Here is a 21,229-nt window from a genome sequence, read left to right on the forward strand (position 1 = left end):
AAAAAAAAAAAAAAATCGTCAGTACTTCGCATGTCATCCTTACCATCATGTCTGAAAAGATGTCCCATGCGTAGGTCTTGTCATAGAGGAGCCCCAGCTTACTGATGGCTACTTCCACTTCTCTGCGCAGAAGCTCGGGCATCAGTTCTCGCAGACTAGGACCTGGCAACCAGTTCAGATACTTCAGCAAAGCCTCCTCTTCATAGACATCTAGCATTGTTGCACAAGAATAATAAAGGTGTTACTGAAAGACAATAAAATGTTTTCTGGATTTCAGAAAACTTAGTGTAACGTCAGTTGGTTTGAAACTCAACGCAGTTAATGTGATGGAATTTTCCCTATTGACTTATATTATTATTAGGCTTTGCATTGTGTTGTTTTATGGTTAAAGAATCGTCCATAAACTCAATAAATAATGTACCTGCCAGAAGGTTCAAATTTCTTCTTGCAGTGTAGAAATTAAACTTTAGGGAACAGTTTGTGCTACAGACATGAATTAAGCATAAAAAATAAATAAATAAAAATCAGGGAAGAATCTTAAATTGCAGGGATCCAAGTTAGATTTAGGGTGCAGAATATAGATTGCTGCAGCATTGACGTCAATCCAGGAAGACTAATTTACAATTGGCTCCCTTGAGATTTTCCTGTGGGTTTTGCCATTTTAAAACAAGAAAAACCCATATGAAAATCTCAAAGGAATCCATGGCGAATTATTCTTCTGGGTTTTGCAGCACTTCATTATAAAAGCTTATAGGCGGATCTTGACTCTGGCTAGTAAGCAACTACTATAATAACACCAAGGCATAGAGTTTTACAAAGGTAAAAACACACTTTTGTCAGAAAACACAAATATCTAATTGAAAGCACAAATAAATAGCAAATCAACACGCAGTCATTGCATTTGCATTAATAACTAAAGTAATACCTAGCCTGATGCCTGAAGTAGCCGTTGGATTACAGTAGTACCGTTAGAATAACGGTAACTAGACTTAAATATACTAAATTGTGAATGTACCAAATTGTGAATGATGTACCAAATCATGGACTACTCAAGCAGTGTCTCGGGTTACCTGAGGGTCCCGACTCATCCTGTGGAGCATAGTCCATTATGATCCCATCCTCTGCGGATATGGGAATCCTTCGAACCTTGAGGAAAAACAGAAATGCTACCCTGTGATGTCAGAATGGTGATAGCACATCATTTGAAGATCCACCTGTCTAATGGGCTGATTTTCTATCCATTACACTCAGAGGTGGTTACAAATGGTAGCAAAGTCACACCTTGGCACATAATGACATAAGAGCAGCAGTTACCCATCGACTCTCCTGTGCGGGTTTGTAGTGCTGCCCAGATCCCACTTCCTCTCCTTCAGCAAACACCCTGCGCTCCCTCAGAACACAGGAGTTTGCCCACGTCCGCAGGGGCACTAGTCTGTCGTCAGTCTTTCGAAGCACAAAATGGTTTCATTTATTCACAATAAGCTTGTAAAGCATTAACACTTCATAGAGCAGCGGTTTTCAATACATGTAAAAGACCTGCGGGAATGGGTCAGTCTTCATTTGTGGTGGCAAGTGGCGTCCCTCTACTTTACAACAGTTGAAAAACTTTAAATACCAAAATAAATAAAAATTTAAAAAATCATAAAATGTTTGCATGTTTGTATTCTGTAGGGTACTCCGAATATACAGACTCTATAGTAACTTGCAATATGAAGTCTGTGGTGTTACTTCAAAATGTATCTGAATTTTTTTTTCCCCCTTCAGAGCCATTTAATCTTATAATTCAATGTTTTTAGACTGTAAAGTGGTTTTAATCTTTTAGAATAAAGACTAAAAAAGGTACCACAGACCATTTTTATGTACATCCAATTTTTTGTTTGTTTTTAAAAAGCAACTATTCTCCTTTGGCAGAAAAAGAGGCCAAGTTGAACAATTAAACATTTCTTTTAAAAACTGAAATTTAAATGATCAATGAAACTGAATTCTTAAAAGTTATTTATTAATTACCCAAAGTTGCATATCCCTGCTCATTTTAGAACAAACCAAAATTTCACTTCAAATATTGGCAAAACACGACAAGACATACGTGATTGTCACCAGTTTGATTGAAATTTAAAAATCAAAATGTTCTTAAGCTTCTATTTTAATGGATATATTAAACTAACTTTAAATGCATAGCAATACATTCAGAAAGAAAAACAAACATTTTAACAAATTCTGCCTCTCATTTGCCACCCCAACTGAAGAATGACCCGAATACAGTATTAGTTCTCGGTCTTAAACCCTGGAAGAAAATTAGCATGGACTCCTAATATGTGTAAAATAAGGTTCGTGGGCAACATTTCAACAGACTTTCAGGTTTTGTTTTGCAACAAATGAATGTTAATTCTGAAACTGTTGAAATCAACTAAAGTTCTTGCATTTTTTGAAAGAACAACCATTTCAAAGTTCACATCTGAGGTATAACGGTGTAATTTAATTTAGAACAAATGGTTTCTTCGAGGAATGTTAACCACATACCACGTTTACGCAAAATAAAACCTGCCATGCTAAGAATGCACTGAAGTTCTGCAAGAAAACCATAGGAGCTCGCCTTCCAGATCTCATGACTAAATACACATGAAATCTGAATATTTTGGTCAAGTATGCATTCAGTTATCCTTAATAATGTAGCAGATACTGGTGAACTTACACAAAATCTCCTGCTCACATTTTGGCCATTATTCACTTTACACAGCAGGTCTAGGAATTAAAGTGGAGATTTTACAAGCACTCTCACCATATGGAGGTCCAACAGTTGCCTGGAATCACAAAACCCAGTTCGAGCCATGATTCACCTGGACACTGCAGCTACCCGCACACGCTGATTCTGCAGCTGCACACTGGCATGTACCATCAGCTAATTAACACCAGTGGCACTAATAAAGCTTACTAATTGTCCCTTCACTAAGCCCCGCCCTGTGCCATGAGTTTGCTTTTGTCAAGCAAGTCACTGGAGGTTCTGTGTGTTTGGGTTGTTTTCAACAGAGTTGAACAGACACTAACCAAATATATGGTCAGAGTATGTCTTATTCCCAAATGAACACATTAAATGATTAAGATGAATTAATTCAATAAACAAGATAATATAATTCATATCAAATATACAAATAAATAAACAATTACTGACATTTGACTGAAGATTGCTACTTATCCCTGCTAGGAGTCATTATTATTGAGCATAAAAGTGTTAATTTATCTAAACTATATGGGCCATTACAAAATTGAGTTGGAAACGTCTTTAAAAAAATGTGTCTTTTTCCAAAACATTTGTATGCAAATTGTATAATATCCAAGGTACACATTTCTAGTACTTGTGTAGCCAATTCTCGTATTGTATTTTCAGAAAGTTTTGGAATATTTGTCCTCTCCCCAAACGTGTCACTACCGAAACACAGTAATAGTAATTTAATTAGAAGGGTTATATTGACCCTTGTTAATTTTTTTCAGAGGTAAATCTATAAAAATGACATTTTTAACCATATTTCAAGTGTAATTTATGAGATTTGTTGCATTTTGAATCCAATTTTTCTTTGTAAAAGGCAAAAAAGTTGATCATACTGATTTCAAAGTTAAGGATTTATTAGTTTGAATATACATCGAACCAAACACCATCATAACATCTTATGTTAGTTGATAATTCAGTATACTTTATTTTTGACAAAACATCCCATGTTTCGGCAGTGATGGTAATGTTTTGGTGGGGACCACAATATTTAGTTTGCCGCAGCTGAATCAGACTGTCAAAATTTTAGGCTAAAACAAATAACTGTTGCACATATGCAGACACACAACTGAACATTGAACCAAAAACTAACATAACATCTTAGTTGATAATTAATTCAGTATACTCCATTTTTGACAAAACATCCCATGTTTCGGTAGTGACATGGTTGGCTGTAGCGACCACAGCACATTACAGAATTTTAACTTGCATACTAAAACACTACTAAAATACAAGAAATTTGCACAACTGTACTAAAATTTTGTTTACTCCCCCTCCCCCAAATATGAGGATTATGTGTTCCCCGAAACAATGTTACACACAGATTTTCAGACATTTGAAAACAATTTACTTCAAAAAGGTGAGACCTGTCTTCTCGCACCTTGTAGCTATGAGAGAGGGGTTTCATGATCTTTCCTGATCATAAATTTAGGGGTGTGGTTAAAATCTGTCTCAGCCAATGGACTAAAACATACAGTTTCATAGTGAAATGAAAAATGCGAGACACATTTTTTAAAGTTTCATAATATACAAAGAAACTGTGTAAAACTTCACTTTTTAAAAAAATCAAAATGATACTTTAAAAAAAAATGCACAAAATTATTTTCATATAAAATTAAATTTAGGGATTAGGGTTTGGGACAGCCACCTCCCAACTGAAAGAACTCAATAAATTATGATTTTATATATATTAAGCTTACTAATATTAAAAAAATATTATTGTGGGTTTCAATAGATGATAGAAGGATCTTAGTAAACATCTAATATTTGATTATTTAAATGTGTTTTTTGGTTGTGGGACAGCAGTTTGGGCCAGTTCTGTAGAATGGCCCATAATAGTTACTAGAAAAATGAAGATTTGATCATGTTAATGTTTAAAAATCTGCAATATTCATGGAAAGTGCATTGTGTTAAAGGTATTCTTATCAGCACTGATTAATTTCAAGTTCATTTCCATGACAATAATGTTTATGAATCCTTCGAGAATGTCTGGATTTCTGCATTGATTACTCATAAGATGTAGGCAAACACAATCTGACTAAACTAATATCATACAAACAATTGTAATTTTCACATTTTAATCGAATACGTGGAGTAATTATTCAGTGTGTTCCTCCTTCAACAGTACAACCTCTAGCAAATGTTTCCTGTAGCAGACTTTTGACCAGCTTTGAATCCTTTCCCATAAATCTGTTACGGTTTATCAGTATTGTCTTGATAGCATGGTCCATTTATGCCAAAGCATCTCAATTGAATTAAGGTCAGGACACAGGAAAACACATATATCCTTATTTTTCATCCATTCATGAGTAGATTTATTTCATTGTGTTTTGGGTCATTATGTTGTTGCATCACCCAACCCAATCTAAAGCTCTCCTGTAAAATATCTTGATTCACTTTAAGATTCATTGCTTCTTCAATGACTGCAAAGCACCCAGGTTCTGAGTTGGGAATTTTTGGAGGTGGTGTGCCAGGAATTTTGTCATCAGAAAAGAAAAGATTAAAAAAAAACTTTATTTTTCGGCAAAAAAGTTCGACTTCTGTCACAACTGCAGATAATTTTTTACAGAAGTGTTGTTTTGGGCCAACAGAAGATGTGGCTCAATATTTTTTTGGCAGCAGTGGTTTCCTACATGTTGTCTTTTCAAGAACACCGTTCTTAATCAGTGTTTTTCTGATAGTGGCCACATGAAACAGATTTCAAAGTTTTCAGGAGGCTCCTTGCTGCTATCCTTGGGTTCTTTTTCAGCTCTTTTAGGGTTGTCCGTAATACTCCCTGTATCATTAGAGTGATCTTTGCAAGATGTCTGCTCAGCAACAGTACAGAATTTTCCAAATCTTAAGACATCTTCCACATATTAAGGGTACTTTACGATGGATTCATTAACACTCAGGTCTTTTGCTTTAGTACCCTTATAAAGTTGTCGTGTCTTCTGTGAAGGACTTTGGGATTGAGTCATGGTTTGCGGCTTGCGCTAACCAATTTTCTTGAGAACAGACTTATCTGTAACCAGGCTTTGCCTGGCTTTATTTAAAGGGCAGCACCTGTGCAACCCACACTTTCAATCTCATTCTTAATGGATTCCATTTAGCTTTTAAAGAACTTGTAAGACAGATGGTTCACTGTATGCAACCAGTTCTCTCAAAGATCACTCAAGTGTTTTCAATAAAATGTTGAAAGGTACAATATTCTGTTTTTCTGTTTTTCTTGTCAGACCTAATGGTAATGCTATCTACCAAGATGTGTTGCCCAACGCTATAGGAAACTAAGGTTAAAGCAAGAGTTTACTCTCAGTGAAATTTCTGTCATTTTCTCACCCTCATGTCGCCCCAAACCTGTATGATTTACTTTCTTCTACAGAACACACAAGATGATATTTTGAATAATGTTGGTAACCAAAAAGTTTTGGTGACAACAGACCATATTTATAATATTTTCGTTTATTTTGCACTTAAGTCAGTCAGTCACACAGGCATGAAAGACATAACCAGGCTTTGTGACGAAAATGACTAAAGAAGTTTCATTTTTGGTGAACTATCACTTTAAGGTTAAGGTTTAAGATTCAGGAGTTAGTAGTGTAGGGGGTTAGTAATGTAGTTTAGGGATTTATTGTATAGGCAATCAGCACTGTGACTGACATGCCCAAAGAAAATAAAAATAAATCTTTGGTTGTGAATCAATAGCAGCACTGGTTCTCAATCTTTGAGTCCAGGGCTCTCCACTGTCTGAGATCATAGAAGTTAATGTATTTTTTCTGGTACTTCAGCTGTAAAGATGACCAAGCTCAACCCTCATTCTTAAATAAAATGACTGTTGTACATTATTATCCAAACCACCGCTGAAAAGCACTCAATTATATATATAGACATTTCAAATATATTTGAACAATTAAATGTTTAAAGTAGAAGCGTCTTCAATAAAACAAAAACTGTGCACATTTTTGAGCCCTTGAGCTCACCCCTAGCCGAATAACACTCTGTGTCTCAAAATCTGCTGTGCACTTGGTTAATTTGACATACTGTTGGGTTAGTAAAGGAGGCAGACATCATACAGTTTTTGGTAAAAGAATTTACTTGCATGTATGTCCTAATAGCAAAGCATACCCCATAGCACTCTGTAGCCCAACAAAAAACAGAGTTTGCTGAAATATTTCAAGTTTCCCCCAACGTTTGCATCCCTTGCACTAAAAAAGCAAACCGAGCATCAATGATGACATTCGTGATTGTTCATCACATTCAGAACAGAACAGTCGGTGGTTAAACTTGCAAAATAATTTCACTTCAAAGCTGATTTGTCCTACAGGTATGTATATACACACAATAAAAATGGGTGAAAGCACTACAGCAGGCCATTTTAGATCTTCGCCCCTCATGTCTCCACCCAAGAGTTTCTTTTAAAAACTATAATTGAGCATCATGGCGAACTAGAGTGTGCATGTGTTAGAGTCATATCCGGAGCAATGTATTATTTCATGACACGGGCAAATGGCACCATCTGGCGGTCTCTCTCAGTCAAGGCAATAAAGGAGTGAGTTATAGAACCTATAGCAGACAGCAAGTTTTGGGCTTGATGCACTTAAGACCCATAGAAGCACTTCAGTTCGGCCCTGCTGTTGATACCAGTGAGGCCCTTTCTGTATGAGCAAGTTTATGGAAAAGGGATGGTAATATATCATGTTTAAACACGTTCAAGCTCGTCATATCTCAACAAAGGAAGCTTTTCATTTCCCCTTGCAAATATATACTGTGACTACCTTATTACACACCCACACATGCACAAGTGAACCACACATTCACACAAATGGAAAAATGGACAAAAGAAACAAACAAAAAAACTTTACTACTGTAATATATATTTATATATATATATTTTATCAAGACAATTTAATTTCAGGGAGTGGGCGAATGAAGAAAAAATATGATCCAAATAAAATAAGGAATAAAACAAAAAACAAAATAGTTTGATGTTCCTTGCACATGAAGCATCTTTAAAAAGGCAAAAGAAGAAAACACCTCACACATCTAAGCGGTGCGTTCTGACGGCTTCTGTCTGGAGAAGCACACCTACGTTACACATCTGGAGATGTAGTTGAACATTTTCTCTCAAACATCCTAACCATTTTTCTTTCTGACTACACTAATAAAAAAAAAAAAAAGGAGAAATGAAAAAAGTGTCAAGGCTGCGACAACAATAGCGTAGCACGCAGGTACGCGTTTCCACTGTTTGCTACTTTAACCAGTCGGTCATGCTGATGCAGTAGCTCTTGCAGTTAAATAACAGGACATTCAAATCCTTTTTTTTTTCGTTATGGTTGTTGCCTGTATGTTCGTCTCTAAATTTGAACATCAATGCCTGCAAAACGCTCGAGAGAATGAAAACAACATGATGGACAGTTTCTATTATACACTAACCTTGGAACACCAAGCCTCTGGGGCTGCAGATGAAAACTGGAAAAAAAACGCCTCTCCAGAAAGCCGGTTTCAAGGTTCCTGGATGTGGAGGAAACCACAGCCTCTCTGTTAACACGCTAGAGCTGTCTTCCTCTCTCTCTCTTCCCTTTAAAGCACAAACATTTTCACATCTATAGTGTGCGAGTCTCCAAACCCCTAACAATCCCACCCCCATTCAACTCCTTAACGTTATGCGCATGTACAAAATGGAAACACAAAAAGACACACAGTTGAAGATGTAGACTGAGAACACGCATCCGTTGACGCACAGCATTCGGTATGCTACCCAGGCAGAGAAACAGCACTATTCCTTTCTGTGTTACCCCATCGTCGGTCCTCCCGCTGTAAAAACACTACTGGTAACAGCTAGTTCCAGAAAGAGCACTTGTACAATTGCAGAAATATGGCTTTAAAACTGTAACAATCAGTGGGAAATAAGTCCAAATTGATTTCTCTTGTCCCCACAAGATGATTTAGAGTGTGTTCGATATTTGTGTTTACAAGAGGATTTAGTCCCGTAGTCCAGTGTTTTGAGTGTGAGCGTGTATCCTGAAACCTGCTGGTGCTGAGCTGTGTTTTCGACGGTACCTGATTGGTTGAGATTTATTCAGTGATTCATTGATGGATTGTGTTGCAGTGTGTAGTGTCAGGCTATGACTGGCCGGATGAAAGGCCAATCGGAAACCAGGACTGACCAGAGGGTACCACCTGTTCATGATCGTTCACAGATGCCGTACTCCCGCCTAGAACCCGTTCCACAGAAGGCTTGGGTTGCTGGTGCACGTATCCTTGTATGAGTTTGCGTTTGTGTATGTGAGGGGTGTCCGGTTTGCTGGTAAGGGTGAGAGAGTGGGGAGGGGGGGTGGTCACTCCCGCACACTGGCTGAGTAGGAGAACTGTGAGAAGTGTGTGCGTGTATCTGGGTCCTCCGCATCAAGACTGTCATCTGCAAGCAATGGAAAACCAAATCGTCTCATTTAATCATTTATTCCTCTTAAATGGAGAGTTCACCCAAAAATGAAAATTCTGTCACATGGAGTATTTTAACAATGTCCTTACTACCTTTCTGGGCCTTGAACATGTCAGTTGCGTTAATGTCTATGCAGGGTCAGAAAGCTCGCAGATTTCATCAAAAATATCTTAATTTACATTCCGAAGATCTTACAGGTTTTACGAGTAATCAATGACAGAATTTTCATTTTTGGGTGAACTATCCCTTTAAGTAGGTTTGGCCTTTATAATAGCCTAAATGTTGTTTATAATGAATGCGACTATAATCTTCGTATTGCTTATGTTTGTACATCATTTACAGATATTTTACATTACTTCTGAAAGTAATAATATCATTCATCAAGCGAGTTGTACGCCAATGCAACTTTTTTTTTTCTCAATAATGCATTTTTGATTCAGTGCAACTTAAGGTCTGGGTATACTTCACTTTCAACGTTCTGTTCAGTCTCGTGCCCAGCCACGTCCGCATAGCTTTCAAAGTATACCCAGCCGCAGATGAGTGCGGATGGATGAGCTTGACACATGCACAATACCACCCTATTTGTGCAACTTGTTTGAAACATTTTTTGAGGGCTAAAATATTTGCTGTCATTTTCCACTTGCTAATCGTTTTCGCAGACACACAAAGATTCGTGACATGTCACAAGCAGACAGGCAAGGAGGAAGAACTAAGGTGCTCACATTGGTCAGGTGGCGTGACAGTAATGGTCTGTGCAGTGAACTCGTCGTCAAAGTAGCGTGTGTCTATCTCTGAGGTCACTTGCGGCTTGAAGGGTGGGATGAGCTGCAGAAAACAAGAGGAGGGTGAGAGGTGAGTCTGAGAAAAAGCTCTAGAGAACATTTGGTTTTCACACATCCCTCATTAACCACATGCCGAGATCAGCATAAATGACTGTTTACTGTTAAATGTCTAATGAAGTAAAAAACATGTTGGGTTTGAGGATGTGTGTCTTCCAATCATGCTGCAATCAATCAAGCTGACACAATATTGGAACATGAAAGTAAACGAGACTCGAGGACATCTGTCAAAGTGATTAGTCAAGTCAAGTCAAGTCAAGTCTGCTTTATTGTCAATTCCACGAAAACACCTTTCTGTCGGGAGAGAGAGAAGACGCAGCGTGTGAATGCACCGCCATCTTGGATGGGATGGGATTAGCAGTGTACATTCTCTAATTTGTGTGAGGATTACATCCAATGAATCGGTTCCCACTGCCTTAAACTCTTACCTTCTTTTGAAGGACATCTTGCCAGTTCATGGAACTGAAGAACTTGTGTGTCATCACTTCTTTGGCATCCTCAGGACCTCCTCCAAGCCTTAAAAACACCAAAACACGTTATTAAAACATACGCAAGATCCTCTTTCATAACAAAAGTGGAAACAGACACTCTTCTTACCTCTGTTTGGGGTCTTTCTTGAGCAGGCCGGCCAGCAAGGCCTTTGCCTCGGGCGAGAGGTTTCTGGGGAAGCGAATCTCCTCCATTAAAATGAGCTCAAACAGACGTTCATGGTCCTGGTTATAGAACGGCAGCCGACCACACATCATTTCATACATGACCACTCCCAGACCCCACCAATCCACTGCACGGCCGTAATCGTTGTCTTCTAATACCTACAGCAAAGAACGAGGAGAAGATGAAAAATGAAGTAGTCTGTTTAGAGATGGCAATAAAAAAAGAGAAAACAAGAAGCTTAAATAAGACATCCTTTAATATTGGGAAGGTATGTCAAGGTTCATGCAGATAGTGCTTAAAAACATCAAGAAACTGCTTTTGTAAACCATTTTACTTTGATAATGTAGCATAATCCTGAGTGACAACAACATTAAATGTGGGAAGAAAAGAATTATTACCAGGTTCAACTATTTGTGTACCATCACGATAGGAGTAATTTTATTTCACAGTAATGATATACAGTATATCACGATATAATTATTTATATTTATATTTATATTTATATATATATATATATATATATATATATATGATTATTTTCTTTCTTTTGTTGTTTGGTTAACATGAAAGCAGGAATTTTAGACTGCTGTCACTTTAAGAGCTACCCGGATACAATATACTATTACACACGTTTTCTTTCTCAGCTGTTTGCTTTCACTTAAGACCTAAATTACTGTGTTTACGATTATACTGACAAAGACAGGAATTTTAACCGCAATGCATAAAAATGCATGCAAACTACACATTTTCGGGACCATGTAGCACAGCAATGTCACGTGAGCGTGTAACCGCAACAGAGATGATAGTCGAAAATCTCTACCAGTTGACAAATTTCTACTGGTTAATTGTGTCTACCAGTATATCGCCCACCCCTACCCCACGTATCCCAATGGTGAAACCTTACTTGAAATTATTGTTTGAATGTTATTATTAGTGCTGTCAAAATTAGCGCGTTAACGCAGGCGATTATTTTTTCAGTTTAACGCGTAAAAAATATTTAAAGCAATTAATGCAGTGCCGGAGCTACGGTTGAGCAACCCACTCACAACTGCGGCTTATGTCTCTTTTTTCTTGACAAGAAGTGCTTTTATTCAGTTGAACATCTTTACGACCACATCAAACGGGAGACGTTTCAGACACGCACTCCACCTTCACTTCAGCACCAGTCGTGACTCAAACGAGTGTGGAAACGGTACTGTGCTCGTAGCTCGTGCTCTTCAATTGCACGCACAAAGGCGCCGGCTCGCGCAGTACCCTGTATAATTTCATATGAAAGCGCGAATGAAACTACGTGCATGCAATGTCGTGGTCAGTTAAGTCATGAAGTTACCAAAAAGGCAATTAAAGCTGCCTTAAAACTGTGCATGCATGTAATATATTATATATGAGTCACATTAAAGAACATGTCTCTGAAATGGTTTTCAAAACTGTCCTGGAGCATCCCAACACTGTCTCCCTCATCTAACACACCCGATTCAACACGTCAGTTCATTAGTAGAGACATTAAGAACTGAAGTGGGTCAGAAAAGGTAAAGTGATTTGAGAGAAAATACAATGCATGTCAGATTTGTGTCATGTTCAGCTCTTAAAGAAATAGCAGCCAAAACAACCTAATAACCCGGCTGCTGTGATGTCTGTTAATCAAAGAAAAAAAAAAGAAAAAAAAGGAAATCAATAACTTTTATAGCTTCAAGGATTCATCTATATTTAATTTAGAATTTAGTGTTTGACAATTTCAATTTCTGTGTATTTCTGCTGAAGGCCGCAGGTAAATATGACATTTCTTATAATTAGGGATGGGTATCGTTAAGGTTTTAACGGTATTACTATCTCGCTTCTGAATTGCGAATAGCAAAAATGCATCATAGACAAATGTTTGAAAAACAGCTGGCGACTCTGGAGAGATAGAATTTGCAAGATAATGTATATATAGCAATAATAAATGTATGTGTGTTTTATTAATTTCTCCAGTACCGATAGCAAAACCGTTAACGTCAGAGCTTATCGATACTCCGGTCTTTCATAATTTAGCCCCGGGACCGATTAAATACCGGGTTTCGGCACCCATCCCCTGCTTATAATGGATTTATGTGAAGATTGTTTTAAGTTCATTTAAATTATCTCTCAATTATACTGTAATGTTGAATGGCTATATATCCCACAACTATGTAAGATACAGGAAATTATGTCACTTTCCCTCACTGATAAGATCTGAAGCACTGAAAAGTCTGAATTTTTTTAGATTAGAAAATATTTTAATTTTCTAAAAAGTTCTTATACCAAGAGTTATTTTGAAGAACGTCAAGTTACCACAAGATCAAAAGGAAAAAAAATTATCACTGATCACACATTGGGTTATTTAAAGGTATTTTAATCATGATTTCATTAGTGCCATGTGCTCTTAGCATTTATGAGTTTTTGGCAAAAATAAAATAGTCAATTCTGTAACCAAGGTAGTAAACAATGCTGACAATAAGGTAACAGAATTGACAGTCCACTGGATAATTCTGTCAATTCTGTTACTTTACAATTCTGTTACTTAAAGGGTCAACTCTGTTTATGAACTATTTTCACAAAAAACAATACAATTGTTGTTTGAAATCTCAAAAATTGAGATATGATGCACTCTTTTAATATTTCAACGTTTCTTTTTTTTTTTTACTGGATATTGTAAGTGGACAATTCAGCCAAGTCATAGGTATTTTTATTTTTATGGTATGCATAGGTGAAATATTATCTCAGTTCCAAATGTTGGAATGTAAGGACTGTTTGTCTAATGATACAAGAAGGATTTTTCCTTTTATGATTTATTGTTATTTCTACACATTGCCTAATTTGTCCGTAACAGAGTTGACAAACAATACCATAAAGACCTCTGTTTTTTCATTCAAAGTAAAAAAGGAAGCAACTTGTGCTTGGCAAGCACTGAATTATTAAAATTGAATATGTTTTCAATAAGATACTGGAAAGAATTTCTGTTAGTGAAGTTTTTTTTTTTTTTTACTTTATGAAATGCCAAATTTATCCCCAATTATAGAATCACCCAAATGTAACAGAAAACAGTTTCAAGCCTTTTGTTTTACAGCTTTCTGCTAAGACTTAAATGAACAATGTTTAAATATTATTTTTCATATTTTAATATTTAAAGAAACTAAATTTATGTAATATGCTAAATTCCACATAAAATGATACTTTCTAAATTCAGCCTCAACACATTGTTGTTTAACCCTTTAACTACTCACTTGAAATACCTCAGGACAAAATATTTTCTTATACCTTCATCTAGCACTTCCTGACATGTATTGTGTAATATTGCGAAGATGCTTTTTAGCTTCTGCTCTCCTTTCAATGTGGTTCAAAACACACAAACAACAAGATGGTTTCCTGCTTTAAAACACTGTGGGATTCCATTATAATAGGTCAGAAAATGAGCAAATCAGAGCTGGGACTGATTCACATCGTTTTTCTACTTTTTAATCTATCAAACTATGATCCAAAAATCTACTGAAAAAACAAGTTCATGAAGTGAGTTCGCAGTACCTCAGGAGCAAGGTACTCTGGGGTCCCACAAAATGTCTTCATGGTGGCCTCATTAGTAATGCCCTCTTTACACAGGCCAAAGTCTGTGATTTTAATGTGACCATCTATATCCAGCATTAGATTCTCCAGCTGCAGAGAGAAATGCAATTGAAAGAATTAGAAAATAGAGTTTTACCATTTGTGGTAAAAAAAGGAACAGATTTCATGTCTGTGGTCTATGACACAATTTTCAAAAAGCAATTCAAACTATTTTCACAATAATTACATATAGAACATTAAACATTGGGAACACAGAAAACCTTTAGGTCCCTGTAGACAACATCTTTAGAGTGCAGATATTCCAATGCTGAAACAATTTCAGCCCCATAGAAGCGAGCTCTATCCTCCGTAAACACACGCTCTCGAGACAAGTGGAAGAACAGCTGGAAACGCGTAAAAAGGAGACAACACAGAATTTTAAAAGAGACAGAATGGTTTAGGCTTTTCTAGTTTGTTTTTGTAAGGAGTGACAGGATGTGACAAACCTCGCCTCCATTTGCGTACTCCATGACAAAACACAATCGATCTCGTGTCTGGAAGGCGTATTTTAGTGTCTGTAGAGAGATTGAAAACAATGTGAATTAACAAATCTAAAACCAAGAGAATTGTGCAATAATAAAAAACCCTGATGGAAATGAACGTACCGTAAGGAAGGGGTGCCGTGTGTTCTGTAACACTCTGCTTTCTGTGATTGTATGTGCAACCTCGTCCTGAAATATACCAAAAAAAAAAAAAAAAGACACACAACCGTGTCATGACTCTCAAACAAATAATTCAGAAGCATTTTAAAGTTCTGATTCGTGTGCTGCCCACCTTAGCAATGATGACCTCTTTGCGTAGGATCTTCATGGCGTAGTACATGCCAGTAGCCTTTTCCCTCACTAGAATCACCTTTCCAAAAGTGCCTTTACCCAGCAGCTTTAAGTAGAAAACAGATCTGCTCAGTCATTAAATCTCAATATTAAAAAAGGCTTTTATAAATAAACCTAAAGCTTTTTAAATTTTATATTTTTTATTAATAGAAAGAGACAAAACACATTTAAGGCCTTTCCACACTGAGCGCAATGCGAAAAAGCAAGGCGAATCACCGACGAACGGTGCATTCAGACCGAACTCGAAACGATTGTTCGCCTTCTGCTAATTCACATCTGCACGCTAGGTGGCGCTGTCATTTTTCCTCAGATATGCATCTCGTAAATGGATTTAACATTGTCCGCTGCTCAATATACAGCATTAAATTAAGATAAACAAAGTTTGGTTCTACACCAGAAACACAAACTATCTATAATGCTTACAAGAATAGGCTACATCCTAAAATATATTTATTAGTACAATTAGCATCAAGCTACACTTGAAAATGTATGTAATTATTAATGTATTTGCTTACCCACTTTAAACCATCACTGAGTGCTTGTAATAACTTCCGATTGTGATCTATAGTTGATTTTGATTAATAAGCAGACACATGCACTCTTTGTATGTTTAATAACGCCACACTGCTAATATTTGTCATAAACATCCTTTATTGCTATAAAAATACCATGAGCTGCATACAAAACGCATACAGAAAATATATCGTCATAATCATGTTTATTTGCTTTAATATTTCATGTGTAGAAAAAGATTTAACGCGCTCTGACACATAACACTCGCGCACATGGAAGAAAACAGACGGTGCTCTACTGTGATTACATAATTCAGTGAACAATTAATAGAAATGTTATTCAGTATAAAGAACATGTGAGAATAAATCTGTTCTCAAATACCAACGATAACAAGAACTCAGCATCCACTCTCTTCTGTCCTCTATCCGGGATACTCTTCTTCGATGTTTGTTTACACTGGTTTTTGAAACAGCGCCACCACTCTCACCCTTTTGTGCAACAGCAGCTGCTCCGGTCACGTGATCCTAGCTCAAATCTTATTGGACGGCCCGTGATTTTGATTTACGAAACTGAAAAGATTCGTCAGACTGGTTCGGGAAAAAAAAAAAAACATTTGCATTTTCGGTGCGCGAATGTTCGCGGTCTATGTGGAAGCATCCATAGAAATCTATTGTTTTATTCCAGTGCGTCATCGCGTCCGATACTCGTTTCACTTTTTCACACTCAGTGTGGAAAGGCTTTTAGTCACACAAATATCAACAACATACTCATTGTCACACCTGCGAACTCACAATTTAACTGCTTTGTGCAATATCACTTACAGTTATGCCAAGTAATGGATAATGTACAGTGACAGTCAGCCTCAGTCCATTAATTACGGTAATATCTTGTGAAACAAATCCATCAAGAGGTTTTCAAACCATTGCTTATGATTAAAATACTCTATCCATAATATTTCTTTTCCCAGTGAAAAAGGTTGTCTCGTCTGAATCAAGAGAGAAATATGCACAGATTAGGGATGTTCATTTCGGTTATTTTTCCTAACCGACAGCGGACGCTCGTTAACCGATTAACCATTAACCGACAAGATTATTTTAAATCAGAATTGAATTAAATTAGAAAGCATAAGTGTCTGTGACACGTTAAAAATACTAACATTTGTTTCCCGGGTATTAATTTTACATGCGCAAATAGCAGCAAACAACAGAACATGAGGATTCACATGGTCATCATATCACATCACACACCTGCAGTGCTTCTGCGAGTGGAGAAAAACATAATAAAGCTAGGCTATATATATATATGTATAAAACGAATAAATAGGCCTATACGAGAAATATATTTTTACTTAAATAATAAATTAAGAAAACGAAAGAAAAACTGTGCAGCAAGTAGCCTAGTATGCACCGTTTCGGTTCATTTTTGTGCTGCACGAAAGGAAACGAGACAGCAGAAAGCGGCATCCTATTTTTCTTTAGGCTTATTTTACAAAAGCACAGATTTGTTTTTATTGTGAATGTACACAAATAAAAGCAAACCTTTTACAATTCCGATTATCTTTAGGACTACAAGTAGTTTCTTCCACTGCTAGAAGGAAAAAAATTAAGTGATTGCACCGGCGCCGCATGCACGCACAGTTAAGCATTGCTATCTTGACCATGTAGCCTGTTCATTATCATAATAAAATACAGTCAGTTAAACATATGGAAAAAAACACACTGCTCAGTTTAAATATGTAGTCAAATTTGTGCCGTTAAGCGTTATCACCGTACCGCCATGATGTTATGCAAAACATTTTGTTTTACGTGGATATTGGAACACGAGTGAAGTACATAAATACAATTTTGGCATTCAAATACATCGCGAATATGCAAACATTTGATTTTGTGTCAAATGAGAGACCCAACGTTGGTTTCAGTTTCGTTTTAGCCTAAATGAATTAGTTTTGGCTTGTCGCTTATATTGCTATAGCTTCTTATATTTTTAGTTCCTGTTCTTTTCTAAATACTGTTAATTGAAAGGATTTGTTGTGGAGTGAGGGGAACTAAAATAGCCTAGCTATGTTTACAGTGTTTATTATAATGTTAGTAAACATTTCATGTCGGCATTAGGCCTATTTCTGAATTAAATAATAAAATGCGACTTTTTTTTTTTTCTAAAAAAACAATTTTTTTAATACGTCTAGCGTATTTTAACCATGCAGCAAAACTTTTTCAATATTTCGATAAATTACTGGGAAAAAAATTTATAATTTCAAACCGTTTAACTGATTGTATTAATCGGTCAAAATTCTTACAGTCGGTTAACGGTTAACCGGTTAAAATGAGCATCCCTAGCACAGATCAAGCACCATTTATATAAAAAAAAAAAAAAGGTCCAAGAGTTCTAAACAAATATGTTGGTGGATTCTGATGAGATGACAACAGGAGATGGACTTGAAGGAAGTGTTATTATGGATTATGGACTTATATTTTGACCAGAAACAACAGTTTAAAGTTAATACACCTTAACAATAAATTTCCTTCCTATAAACATGCAGCTTTTCGCTTCACAATGTTAACTGATGGACTAGGGTCATTTCAATTACCTGTGTATTACTGTGATGCTTTTATTCAGTTTGGACTCATTCTAACAGCACCTTTTCACTGCAGAAGATCCATTGGTTGCCAAGTGATGTAATACTAAAGTTACCTAAATCTGTTCAGATGTAGAAACAAACTCATCTACATCTTGGATGGCCAGAGGGTGAGTAAAATGTTTATTTTTGGGTAAATTTTTCTTAGAAAATTAGAAGACAGAGAGTGCAAGGTGATACAAGAGACATGAAATTAAAAGCTGTGTAGGAAACTGATTCCTTGGGACAATGGACAACTGAGGCAGTTTCTTATACAGAAGTGAAGTATGTTACCCAAACATCCAGAATGTGGCTACACTTGGAGTTAAGGCACTTACCACTTTGGTGCGTGACTTTGCAATTGCAGCCTCCATTCCCTCCAGGCTGTTGTCTCCAGGGGAGCCAAAGTTGATGTCCATTGGCTCCTCCTCTTCCCGGGACTTGAGCCCATTGGCCACAGCCTGGATTGCACGTATCCACTCCTCTCTGCATTGACATCAAAATGAAATCACATTAGTCATACATTAAATCCAAGGAAAACATCAAAATATAAAGCAAATTATGGTTCCTCTTGTTATTTTCTATGATGTACATGATTGCCATCCTTTGGAAGAACTGGGCTTTTTAGTCACATAATGACCTAAACACAATTCCTGTTTCTGAAACGTTTTTCAACTCCCTTACGATTAAATTTAAGCAACAGGCAATGAGTACTAACCTGTTTTGGTTGGCAAAAATCTGGTTAATTCAACTAAATCTGCTTTTCCAGTAAATACCATTCAGCATCTGCTTCTTAAGCTCTCTCTTCCACTCATTCATTCACAAGGACACTGATTCCAGCAGAACCCTCCATCTCATCTCCTCACCTTTCAGCATTGCTATCCACGTGGAAGGTCCGCTCAATAACAGTGGTCCACTGCAAGCAGCGGATGACAAACGTGTTCGGCCGAGGTCGTTCAGTCTTCATCAGCTGACACTCTGTGAAAGATATTAAAGTTCTGAAAAGCTGTATTTTGGATTTAAATTTGTTGAATATGTCAAAAGTTTCTAAACCTCATATATTAAAAGTCAACTGCTATTTAATGTTGATTAGATGGCTTCTTGCTTTCTTAATTGGGCGATTCTTCTTGACCGAATATGCTGACATCCAGGTTAAGGAGATTTAAACAAACATCCAACATTGATTGAAAAACACACACACAAAAACTCGTCAAATTCTTTCATTTTTGTTCATTTTGCATGTTATAGTTTCAGTGTTTTCATTTTATGTATTTAAAGGCTTTCTTAAACACTACAAATGTTCCAAAGGTCAGAAAAACAAAGTTTTTGCCATAATTTACCACTAAAACTTCAGGTGCTTAGATAGGAAAAGTGATCCTTAAAATCTCAAAAAGAGCAAAAACAATGAAAACTTCAATGTTGGCAGATATAAATCAATGTATAAAAACAAACAAACAAAAAAAACCCTGTTGATAATGTCCAGTTTTCCATTTGGTGCAATTACCTTTATCATGCATCGCTTGCGTAAGTTTCTGTAAATGATAATTGGTAAGAAATTAAATAACCCATAGCTCAAAAACTAAACTACCTAAAGGGAGCCCATATGTAAGGAATAATTGACAACAGGCCGTTGAATTATTAGAAAAATAATGCACACCCGATGTGTAACAGCCACCTCGGGTGTGCATTATTTTTCTAATAATTCAACGGCTCGTCGTCAATTATTCCGCTTATACTACACTTACCACACCTCAAGACATCGATCAGATGATATATTTAAAGGGATTCGTCCGGTTTTTGTACTTAAATCGCTATTGTGAGTAGGATTATTTCTTCCGCATCGCATCCAATGCCTCTTTTGCTAGTTCCAAAAAGTCATTTTTAAGCTGGTAATGGAGGCTTGAGCCGTTGATAGCATTCGAATGCAGTTATTAGAAAGAGAGCGAGAGAGTCAGAGACACACAGAGAAAGAGAAAGAAAGAGCGAGAGAGAGAGAGAGAGAGCTTGTGTGAATTAGGCTACCTTTGTGCGTCCCTCAACAGTGTTCTGCAGCAGCATCTCTAAACAGCGCTGTTATTACCTCGCTAGTGAGAAATGTCATGTGTAGCCTTTAAGTTGCTACACTATATAGCAGGGATCCTCAAATCTGGCCCACGAGAGCCACTTTCCTGCAGAGTTTAGCTCTAACCCTAATCAAACACACCTGAGCAAGCTAATCAATGGGCAAGTTATTACCTCGCTAGTGAGAAATGTCATATGTAGCGTTTAAGTTGCTACACTATATAGTAGGGCTGCACGATATATATTGAAATTATCGAAATATCGCAAATGTAAATATCGCAATATGCATATCGCAAGGGCGTGCGATATCTGAATCATTTTAATAATAGGCTACTTAAGCCGCATCTCGCACAGCGTATGTTCCGTTCTGCCGCACACGTGCAAATCGCACGCACACACAGAGAGACGTTTCAGACGGAGCGCAAACACCGAGTTGATTAGTCTTTCGCATCTCCTCATGTTTGAACAGACACATACACACAGAATTGTCAATAGTACCCGTCTCGACGATCATTCTCGTAAACGCAGTCAGTTATGTTTTAAATTAATGTAAACAGCTGAGAAAGAAATCGGATGTGTATCATTATACTGGATCCGTGCAGTCGGTTTTAAAGGGACAGCAGCCTATAAATACGTGCTGCTGAATATGTCACTAATGTTAATCAAACAACAAAACAGCTATAACAAAGATTAATCTAAATTTAATTCATACAGTTATTTTACACTTAAATTTCTGTATCTGAATACTACTGTTTATTTTATCTATGCTTGTAAATTGTGTATTTTGTATTTCTCTTTTTCTTTCTTTTTTTTTTTTTTACTGACTGTTCACTTGTCTTTAATCATGTTTGAACTTTCTCAGACTATAGTTTTTGCTGTGGTATATGAAGAAGTACTTAAAGTGTATGGAAA

At 36.7% G+C, this 21,229-nt stretch overlaps 2 protein-coding genes across 4 annotated transcripts in view; both read right to left on the reverse strand.

The window, feature by feature from the left end:
• Positions 1 to 2,911, reverse strand: part of ccnp (cyclin P) — an 8,276-nt gene extending 5,365 nt beyond the window's left edge. For 2 of the 3 annotated variants that reach the window (XM_016474412.1, XM_016474409.1), the window contains exons 1-4: positions 2,780 to 2,911; positions 1,315 to 1,443; positions 1,071 to 1,146; positions 44 to 219 (exon numbers count right to left, since the gene is read on the reverse strand). In XM_016474412.1, coding sequence (XP_016329898.1) covers positions 44 to 219; positions 1,071 to 1,146; positions 1,315 to 1,443; positions 2,780 to 2,830 — 432 coding nt within the window. In that variant the 5' untranslated portion in view covers positions 2,831 to 2,911. The remainder of the gene's footprint in view (positions 1 to 43; positions 220 to 1,070; positions 1,147 to 1,314; positions 1,444 to 2,779) is intronic. The other variant, XM_016474411.1, reaches the window with a different exon arrangement.
• Positions 2,912 to 7,468: 4,557 nt separating this feature from the next.
• The window catches only part of LOC107679018 (RAC-beta serine/threonine-protein kinase-like), a 34,479-nt gene continuing 20,718 nt past the window's right edge, over positions 7,469 to 21,229 (reverse strand). The window contains exons 4-15 of the mRNA XM_016474429.1: positions 19,123 to 19,234; positions 18,591 to 18,742; positions 16,208 to 16,211; positions 15,071 to 15,194; positions 14,902 to 14,967; positions 14,743 to 14,811; positions 14,518 to 14,640; positions 14,219 to 14,347; positions 10,622 to 10,836; positions 10,453 to 10,540; positions 9,908 to 10,010; positions 7,469 to 9,161 (exon numbers count right to left, since the gene is read on the reverse strand). Coding sequence (XP_016329915.1) covers positions 9,082 to 9,161; positions 9,908 to 10,010; positions 10,453 to 10,540; positions 10,622 to 10,836; positions 14,219 to 14,347; positions 14,518 to 14,640; positions 14,743 to 14,811; positions 14,902 to 14,967; positions 15,071 to 15,194; positions 16,208 to 16,211; positions 18,591 to 18,742; positions 19,123 to 19,234 — 1,265 coding nt within the window. The 3' untranslated portion in view covers positions 7,469 to 9,081. The remainder of the gene's footprint in view (positions 9,162 to 9,907; positions 10,011 to 10,452; positions 10,541 to 10,621; positions 10,837 to 14,218; positions 14,348 to 14,517; positions 14,641 to 14,742; positions 14,812 to 14,901; positions 14,968 to 15,070; positions 15,195 to 16,207; positions 16,212 to 18,590; positions 18,743 to 19,122; positions 19,235 to 21,229) is intronic.

Source organism: Sinocyclocheilus anshuiensis, unplaced genomic scaffold (genome assembly GCF_001515605.1).
Source record: "Sinocyclocheilus anshuiensis isolate Anshui unplaced genomic scaffold, SAMN03320099.WGS_v1.1 scaffold1980, whole genome shotgun sequence".
NCBI classification, from domain to species: Eukaryota; Metazoa; Chordata; class Actinopteri; order Cypriniformes; family Cyprinidae; genus Sinocyclocheilus; species Sinocyclocheilus anshuiensis.